Genomic DNA, 10,405 nt, shown 5'->3' with positions numbered 1-10,405 from the left:
CCATGTCCTAAGATTGAAGCGGTAGGCCAGCATCTCTCGGAGCTCCTGCACCGATGGACGGCCTCTATCAAGATTGAAGATGGCGAAAGAAGAAAGATGCCGTATGGTGCTGGAGGTGTTGGCCGGGACGATAAGCATCCTCGGAGGGGCACTTGCGGTAATTCCATGATGACAATCTCGAGAGCTGTGTCTTGTCCCATGGCAGTGTACACAAGAAGGATCCCCAGCCATTTGTGAGGGTATACGATGAAAATAGATGACGCTGGGTTTTGGTTTTTAGCAGGGGGAGGGGTTTGCAGAGGCGCCTACGGTGGGGCCAGTAGATGAAAGGTGGTGACCGTACCTATCGATGGAAGTTCGTATTAGGTATTTAAGTTAATTAATTTATTTAACTGACTTGGGAACACGCGAATATATGATGTGATATGTTACTGTGATGGAACCATCGCTTCGAAAGAAGTGAGCAGCTGGAGGTCTGAAGATATCTTAAATAATTAAAAAATTAGAACTGGCTCTGAGATAGAACTAACGAGCATGGTATAGAATAGAACTAACGTTGAATGAGTTAGAACTAACGAGCATCAGTAGAACGAACATGGTACAGATAGAACAATACATCTGATAACAATCATTTTCAATTACTTAAATATACATATATTATTGTATTTGTATGAACATATCATTCATCACTGTACACTGTTTCTTCTTTATGTCTTTGTTCAAAACCAGCCAGTAATAATTGTGCGGCAAGTCTTGCTCGCATAGCTTCAGGGATATCGTTCGGAGGATTAACCAGCAATGTTGATCGTCCTTCAATTATGGATTTTACAAAGAGGTAGACGAACACACCACAGTCAAAGCTGCAACATAGAGTGAGTTCATTAGACATTTTCGGTCCGTTCGAATACTATAACACAAATTTGAACAATATAGACATCGGAACTAACCGTCCTCTTTGTTGCTCGCATTTGATGGCTTGATATCTAAATATTTGGCGCACATTGTCTTCAATAAAATCAGCATGATGGGCATCAAAGAATTTTATGATTTTATTAACAGGCTCCATCCAAGCTTCGTGCCCAGCGGAGCTGTAATGCTTGACGACTTTATCTTTAAGGTCAACTTCTACAAGATGCCAATGGTCGTCCCTGACCAAAGGGATCAAGAGATGCTCTATGCGGTATGCGGTATATTTGTCAATGAAGTTCAGATAATGCTCGTAATTGTTCACCTCCAAGCCATAGAGTGAGTGCTGCAAACACATCATGTTTGAGTTGAAATTAAAACAAACATGAGCTGCGAAGGCTAACTAACACCGTATTAATTAGAACTAACACGCTACAGAATAGAACTAACACTGTGCAGAATAGAACTAACACGCTACATAATAGAACTAACGTTCTACAGAATAGAACTAACACTGTACAGACTAGAACTAACACTGTGCAGATTAGAACTAACACTGTGCAGAACAGAACTAACACTCTACAGAATAGAACTAACACTGTGCAGATTAGAACTAACACTCTACAGAATAGAACTAACACTCTAAAGAACGGAACTAACATGACTTATGGTAGGTCTAATTTGATGCTAACTAGAACTAACGTGACTCATGGTATAACTAGCATGGATTACACAAGATCTAACATGAATTTCAATCAAAACTAACGTGGTGAAATTAGGAATAGCATGTTCTTACAAGAAAGAACACCGATACCACTCCATATCCTTTGCCGTATGCCTCCTGGCTAATCGTGTCCAAAACTGCTTCTTCCACCTGTAATTGTTATGAAACATTAAAATTCAATTTAAACAATATAATTTGAATTATTAAGGAAGTATATGTTAACCTTGTCGTCAAGGCGGCCACCACGAAGCACATATAACAACTCTTCCCTGTTAATAGTGCTGTTGGTTGTTACTATAACATTATATCTCCTGGTATAAATTAGAACTAACATGAATTAGAACTAATATGTGGAGAATTAGCATATAAATAGTCAACTGAAACTTACTTGTGAATCTTCTGAGAACAAAATTTGGTTAGGCTATCAATTTCAGCTTTGTCGAGTCTTTCTGCTACGGGAGATGGTATCTTTAAATTATGTACAAAAGCACCTGTGCTATCTATTATGCGTAAGTTAAACAATGTAGGGTCTGGAAGCTCATTATTCAGCTCTCCCAATAGAGCTTCCTCTTCATCTGTCATTGGCTTGAAACTCAACGCATCAAAAGTGGGGATTTGAATACCGGGATAAAAATGAGTAACTTTTTCAGCTAGTTTTACTTTTGGTTCAGGACTTTCAAGTATATCTATACTAATTTTTTCCTTTTTCTTTCTTTTGCCTTCAGTATATGGTGTCCTCTTGAATTTAGATCTCTTGCTTACCCTTTTTGCCTTTGGTCTACGCTTTGCTTTCACATTGCTCGTTAGAACATCTACAAGTTTGTCCACATTATGTTCAATATTCACAAGATCCTCTTCCTCCTGTGCTTCCAACTTATCTACATTCTCCTTGCCTTTATCTACAATATCTTCCTCCTTATCTACACCATCAACAGTATCCTCATCAAAACCTTTGTTATCTACAATAAAATTTTCATTTTCCATATGCTCCTCTTCCTTATCTACCATATGCTCCTCTTCCATATCTACAATATGTTCCATATGCTCCTCTTCCATATCTACAATATGTTCCATATGCTCCTCTTCCATATCTACAATATGTTCCATATGCTCCTCTTCCATATCTACAATATGTTCCATATGCTCCTCTTCCATATCTACAATATGTTTCTGCACAGTGTTAGTTCCGTTCTGTAGAGTGTTAGTTCTAATCTGCACAGTGTTAGTTCTGTTCTGTAGAGTGTTAGTTCTAATCTGCACAGTGTTAGTTCTGTTCTGTAGAGTGTTAGTTCTAATCTGCACAGTGTTAGTTCTGTTCTGTAGAGTGTTAGTTCTAATCTGCACAGTGTTAGTTCTGTTCTGTAGAGTGTTAGTTCTAATCTGCACAGTGTTAGTTCTGTTCTGTAGAGTGTTAGTTCTAATCTGCACAGTGTTAGTTCTGTTCTGTAGAGTGTTAGTTCTAATCTGCACAGTGTTAGTTCTGTTCTGTAGAGTGTTAGTTCTAATCTGCACAGTGTTAGTTCTGTTCTGTAGAGTGTTAGTTCTAATCTGCACAGTGTTAGTTCTGTTCTGTAGAGTGTTAGTTCTAATCTGCACAGTGTTAGTTCTGTTCTGTAGAGTGTTAGTTCTAATCTGCACAGTGTTAGTTCTATTCTGTAGAGTGTTAGTTCTATTCTGCACAGTGTTAGTTCCGTTCTGTAGAGTGTTAGTTCTAATCTGCACAGTGTTAGTTCCGTTCTGTAGAGTGTTAGTTCTAATCTGCACAGTGTTAGTTCTATTCTGTAGAGTGTTAGTTCTAATCTGCACAGTGTTAGTTCTATTCTGTAGAGTGTTAGTTCTAATCTGCACAGTGTTAGTTCTATTCTGTAGAGTGTTAGTTCTAATCTGCACAGTGTTAGTTCTATTCTGTAGAGTGTTAGTTCTAATCTGCACAGTGTTAGTTCTATTCTGTAGAGTGTTAGTTCTAATCTGCACAGTGTTAGTTCTATTCTGTAGAGTGTTAGTTCTATTCTGCAGCGTGTTAGTTCTAATCTGTCTGTAGCGTGTGAGTTCTAATCTGCAGATTAGAACTAACACTCTACAGAACGGAACTAACACTGTGCAGATTAGAACTAACACTCTACAGAATAGAACTAACACTGTGTTAGTTCTATTCTGTAGAGTGTTAGTTCTAATCTGCACAGTGTTAGTTCTATTCTGTAGAGTGTTAGTTCTAATCTGTCTGTAGAGTGTTAGTTCTAATCTGTAGCGTGTGAGTTCTAATCTGCAGATTAGAACTAACACTCTACAGAACGGAACTAACACTGTACAGATTAGAACTAACACGCTACAGAATAGAACTAACATAGAATAAGTTAGAACTAACAATGCATAGGTACGAACAAGAATGAAACAAGATCAGTAAAATATGAAACTTACACACAATAGTGTCATGCAACCTGGGACATATGCGACCTTTTGCTTCTTCTTTCCCTCCAAAGCAACTCCAATGCCCCTGATAATTTCATTATAAAAGAACGGGGCCCATGCAACAGAATTGACCCTCTGAATGCTATCCAGGTACCTGAGTAAGGGTCTAGGGATACCTTCCCCTGCTATGGGACTCCATATCATAGAGCATTGGTACAAAATTTGTAGCAGAGCAAAATCCTCGATATCCCGCTTTTTGGTAGATTCAACAAGCCGTTCAAGTAGCCCTTCAAGATGTTTACGTTGGCTGGTTTCTGATTTTTTTAACTTCTTACCCTCTTCAGAAATGAAAAGCTTAGCGAAGTATTCCAGCCATATTCTGCTTCTTGAGTCCCTATTGTTCCTTATGTCCTCCCCATAAATTGGGAAATAAGTATGGTTGTGGACCCATTGCAAATCAAAACTAACATTTTTCATACCCCCACTTTTTGAATCAGGTATACAAAAGGTGTTATTATCTCTATCGAAAAAGCTCAGCAGCAGCTCAAGGGTGGGCCGATCAGGCGCAGGAGCCCCAAACAAAATGTAGTGCTGAAATATAGAACCGCAGTATGCATCCCTATGCCACTGACGGATCTTCGGGGCAAGGCGCTTCATAAATGCCCAATAAGCCCCGATATTGGCCGTTAACCTTAGTGTTTCTGCTGAGCCTGTTAGAGCAATTTTTTCCCTGCAAAAAATTTTCGAATTTGTAAGTTCAATAAGACATATGAAACAATATTAGACCTAGCACTAACGGGAACAAAATAGAGCTAACACGTAATATTATAGAACTAACATTGGACTCATATTAGAACTAACATTGGACTTAAACTAGATCTAACGTTGGTATAAATTTAGAACTAACATTGGACAAAGCCTAGAACTAACAATATTGGGTTAATCTGCATTGTCTGTTCGCAGTATAACATAATACTTACTTTTTTTTTTGAGGGGGATTCGTTGGTACGACCAGCCATTGTCGTCCTCCTTTTCTGGTCTCGCCATTGTAATGCCTCCTTTTGCATTTCGATTAGGGTTTTCGTAGCTTCCGTAGCTTCCTCCGTGCTGCCACCCGCAGATGAAGCGCCTTTTCCTTCCAACTCGACTCGGTGCCCGACCTCGTAGTCGTTACTGGATTCTTCCGTAGATGACATTTTTCCGGCGAAAACCCTAGAAACGTTGAAATCCGTACAGAAATTAGGAAGATGAAGAGTTTTTGATGGCGGTGCTAGGTGGAAGAGAGAGAAAGAGAGGGAGAGTACTTGTAAAGGTGAGGGGCACATTAACCCAGTTCAGTCCCATCAGAGGGCAAGATCGTAACTTCCTCTGGCTTTTTCTGAAAAAAAAGTCAATTCAGGGCCTCGTCGCAAATACTATGCGTATTTGGGGCTATTCCACATGGGGCAAAGTACAGGGGGGCTAGTCACACGAAGTTCCCACTTTTGGGGCCTGGACACATTTTTCCCCAGAAATTAAATAAAATGAGAAGATATACGAATATAAATATAACAGTGACGAATAACATTGATAAACATGTACTGTCCATGTGATACAAAAGTAATTCAAAAAAGTCTCAAATGAGAGTCCATTAATTATTCACCATATCTAAAAAAAAATGCTAGGATTAGATTACCGAATTACTAAACTTGATGTTAGATCTACTAATTAAGGCCCAAAATAATTTAAACTCTCTAATACACATCAGATATTTGGATATTTGTTGTAAAACTAATAAAGTAGAGTAGAGAAAGTAGACAAGAAGTAGAAAGAATTTTATTTCCTCAATTTCTCCTTACAAAGTGAGGTAGGAATACCTCTATTTATATACAAATTAAGATAATGATACATGAATCATATTAATTACTCATAGAGAATATCAAGGGGTAATAAATGTATCAATATCTTTGAGAAACTAAATGGACATCCACATAATTTAATTGTTTCATAACACTCCCCCTTGGATGTCCAACATTACACAAAGAATATGTCTCGTTAAAACCTTACTAGGAAAAAACCTAGTGGGAAAAAATCCTAGTGAAGGAAAAAGAGTACATTATTCTTATGTATTAGTTTCTCCCCCTGATTCAAATATCATTTGAGATCTTTCAACCGATGCATTCTAATATTTTTTACCAATTTCTCAAAAGTTACAGTCGACAATGCCTTGGTGAATAAATCTACCAGATTATCACTCGATCAAATTTGCTGCACAAAGATTTCACCATTCTTTTGCAAATCATGTGTAAAGAAGAATTTTGGTGAAATGTGTTTCGTTCTATCTCCTTTAATATATCCTCCTTTTAATTGAGCTATACAAGCTGCATTGTCTTCAAACAAAATAATCAGAGGATTTTTATTTTCAGGAGAAAATCCACTATTCTTCCGAATATAGTGGATCATTGATCTTAGCCAAATACATTCCTGACTGGCTTCATGAATAGCTATTATTTCAGCATAATTTGAAGAAGTGGCAACAATTGTTTGCTTCGTAGATCGCCATGAAATAGCGGTATCACCACATATAAATAAATAACCAGTTTGAGACCTTGCTTTATGGGGATCAGATAAATACCCAGTATCAGCATATCTAAGCAATTCAGGTCGAGAATTATAAGAATAAAATAATCCAATATCAATTGTTCCTTGGAGATAGCAAAAAATATGCTTTATACCGTTCTAATGTCGTTTTATAGGAGATGAACTAAATCTTGCTAATAAATTCACAGAAAATGATATATCTGATCTTATACAATTAGCAAGATACATTAGTGTACTTATTACACTGAGATATGATACTTTAGGACCAATAATCTCTTCATCTTCCTCTTTTGGTCTAAAATGATCTTTAGCAGGATCAAGTGACCTGACGATCATTGGGGTACTTAATGGATGTGTTTTATCCATGTAGAACCGCTTTACTACCTTCTGGGTATAAGCAGTTTGGTGAACAAAAATCGTATTTTCCAAATGCTCAATTTGTAAACCAAGGCAAAATTTGGTTTCCCCAAAATCTTTGATCTTAAATTCTTTCTTCAAATATTCAATCTCCTTTTATAGCTCTTCAGGGGTTCCAATCAAATTAAGGTCATCAACATATACAATAATGATCATAAAATTTGACTCATTCCTTTTTATGAAAACACATGGACATATAAGATGATTTGTATAACCTTCTTTGACTAAACATTCACTAAGGCGGTTATACCATATTCATCCAGATTGCTTGAGTCCATACAAAGATCTTTACAACTTAATGGAGTATATTTCTCTAGGATTAGATTTACATGCTTCAGGTATGCTAAATCCTTCAGAGATTTTCATATAGATATCATTATCTAATGTTCCATATAAATAAGTAGTGACTACGTCCATCAGATGCATATCAAGTTTTTCATGTACTGCTAAATTCACAAGATATCTAAATGTAATTCCATCAATTACTGGAGAATATGTCTCATCATAATCAAATATCGGTCTTTGTGAAAATCCTTGGGCTACAAGTCTTACTTTATATCTCATGTAGGTTGTCTAAAAATCACTGCAGATAGCTGATCCCCATCAAACACCGGTGATGGAAGTTACAATTTGACGGGTTTCAGAAAACTACAATTTGAAGACTTTCATGTAGATCGATAAATGTTACAATCTGATGACCTTCACAACAACTGATGAAAGCTCTAATTAACAGCCTTCATAATCAATATCAGGAGTTATAATCTGACGACTCTCATATTTTTAAAGAGCCAAGATGAAGATTACAAGATGACGGTCTTTGTAACGCTCTAGAAAAAGAGACTATTAATTGACGGCCTCTTCAAATCCAGACGTAGAGCCCACCTCTACGTCCCAGAAGCAAAACGCAAAGCTCGTAGCTGTGTTCCAGAACGAGATGCAAAGATCAAGAGCTGCATTCCAACTTCAAAACGAAAGGGCCAGCCTTGTAGTCCAGATTTAAAATGCAGCGCGACCTGTGCGTTCTCAGCCACCAACGCAGGTCCCAACTCTACGTTTCAGTCCCAGAACGTAGTGTCCGTGCCCAGAATGCAGATTTTGTGTTTGACTCGTTCAAATATGAGTTAAACGGTTCTCAAACCATTCTCCCATGATTTTAGGGGGATTACACCCCTTAAACCACTTGAACGGTTTCAAAATCATTCTATATGAAATGGGGTCGGTTACACCCCATTAAGGAGAGATTTTAGGAGGCGGTTACACCCCTAAAAACCCTATAAATGGAGAAAAAACTCAGCTGAGTAAGGGGATCTTCAATCTAGAATTTTGGGGAACTTGGAACATTTTCGAATCTAGAGATCAGCAAAGGAGATCTCCAATTTATCCTCTTTTCGGCATCAAAGAAGAGATCTTTTGGAGCAGATCAAATCTTTGGATCTTCAGATCGATCTTTTGGAGGAACTCTTGGATCATCTTGGAAGGCTTTGATTGAAGCTTTTGAGATTACTCAGCTTGGCTTTTGAACTCTTTCTAAGAATTTTTCTCAACTCGATCAGAGTTCAAAACTTACTCTGCAAGTTCTTCTAAACTCGTCAAGAGTTTCAACTTGCTTTGCAAGTTCGTCCAAGACGTCAAGTCAAGAGGTGAAGACAACGTTCCAGTGAGGTGTTCGGATCGTCAACGAGAAGCAAACTCGATACTAACGTCGAGGGAGGCATCTTATCACTACCGTGAAGAACCCGATTTTAAACAAGGGAGGATCTTCATCGATCTTCTTCTCTTTTGTAAATCGGGAATCCGATATAAGAAGTGTAACTTCTTTTTCTAAGTTAACTAGAGAGAAATTATATTGAGAACATTGTAATCATTCTTTATCTAAATCAGTTATAGAAAATAAATATTTCTGTTCTTAATTTTCTTCTTCGAATTTTCCCACCAAACATCTCATAATTTTATTTTTTTCATTTCTTTTCCTCATAAATATCCATTTATATCCTACTGGCTTTACACCTTTAGGTGTTTGGATTACAGATCCAAAAACTTTTTGTTTAGCTAGTGAATCTAATTCAGATTGGATCGCATCTTTCGATTTGACCAATCATTTCTTCACCGACATTCATCAACCGACCTGGGTTCTTGATCCTCGTCTTCTTCTATAATATCAAGTGCTATACTATATGTAAATGCATTATCGACAATTACTTCTCTTTACAAAATTTATTAAATTTTCTATAGTTTCACTCTCTTTAGGAGTTGGCTCTTCATCAGCGACCTCTTCTGGAGGTTGAATTTTGCCAATTAGAAATATTTTGATCATTGGATCCTCTTTTCTTTCGAGGATTCTTATCTTTGGAACCAAGAGGTCTACCACGCTTCAGGCGTGCTATAGATTCGTTAGCACTTTTAATTATCCTTCTGGGATATCAATTTTATTTGAGCATTTTCTGCTGGAATATACGATTTAGTAATTCTTCTAGAATCACCAAAAATATCTAGTAATTGGTTTATAATTTTTTGTAAATGTATAATCCTTTGAACTTCCAGTTCACATTCTTTTGTACGAGGATCAAGAAAGTCTAATGATATTTTCCAAGTAATTTCCTTTTTCGGTTGATCTTTACCTCCCCCTAATATCAGGAAATATGATTCATCAAAATGACAATCTGCAAATCTTACAGTAAATAAGTCACATGTTAATGGTTCAACATATTTAATTATAGAAGGTGATTCATACCCGACATATATCCCCAATCTTCTTTAAGGGCCCATTTTAGTATGTTGAGGCGGTGCAATAGGAACATATGCCGCATAACAAAAAAATTCTTAAATAAAAAATATTGGGTTCATGGCCAAGAACTAATTGTAAGGGAGAATAAGTATGATAACTTGTCGGTCTAATTATCACAAGTATTGTTGCATATAATATAGCATGTCCCCAAGCAGATAGAGGAAGTTTAGACCTCATTAACAATGGTCTTGCAATTAATTGAAGACGTTTAATAAATAATTCGGCTAGACCATTTTGTGTATGAACATGAGCTACAGGATGTTCAACACTTATTCCAATAGATATACAATAATCATCAAAAGCATGTGATGAATATTCACCGGTATTATCTAAATGAATTTTTTAATGGGATAATCAGGAAATTATGCTCGCAATTTAATTATCTGAGCAAGCAATCTTACAAACGCCAGGTTGCGACTAGATAATAAACATACATATGACCATCTTGATGATGCATCAATTAGCACCATAAAATATCTAAATGGTCCACATGGTGGATCTACATGCCCACATATATCACCATGAATTCGTTCTAGAAATGTAGGGGATTCAGTTCCCACTTTCGTTGGTGATGGTCTAACAAT

At 37.0% G+C, this 10,405-nt stretch overlaps 1 protein-coding gene across 2 annotated transcripts; it reads right to left on the bottom strand.

Annotated features, from left to right (window-relative positions):
- Nucleotides 669–4,978, bottom strand: LOC109820126. Of its 2 annotated transcripts, XM_020386215.1 has the most exons (5): nucleotides 2,019–2,645; nucleotides 1,854–1,941; nucleotides 1,703–1,780; nucleotides 948–1,252; nucleotides 669–860 (listed from the first exon to the last, which is right to left on the bottom strand). In XM_020386215.1, exons 1-5 carry the CDS (start codon nucleotides 2,636–2,638, stop codon nucleotides 680–682), a joined length of 1,272 nt encoding a protein of 423 aa, XP_020241804.1. In that variant the 5' UTR covers nucleotides 2,639–2,645; the 3' UTR covers nucleotides 669–679. The 2 variants fall into 2 exon arrangements, with proteins under 2 accessions (XP_020241804.1, XP_020241812.1); XM_020386223.1 differs by lacking the exons at nucleotides 1,703–1,780; nucleotides 1,854–1,941; nucleotides 2,019–2,645 and adding an exon at nucleotides 4,049–4,978.

The sequence above is a fragment of the Asparagus officinalis genome, chromosome 1, assembly GCF_001876935.1.
Source record: "Asparagus officinalis chromosome 1, Aspof.V1, whole genome shotgun sequence".
In the NCBI taxonomy this organism is placed as follows: domain Eukaryota; kingdom Viridiplantae; phylum Streptophyta; class Magnoliopsida; order Asparagales; family Asparagaceae; genus Asparagus; species Asparagus officinalis.
Note: the sequence above shows the minus strand (reverse complement) of the source record. Positions and strands in the feature narration are given on the sequence as shown.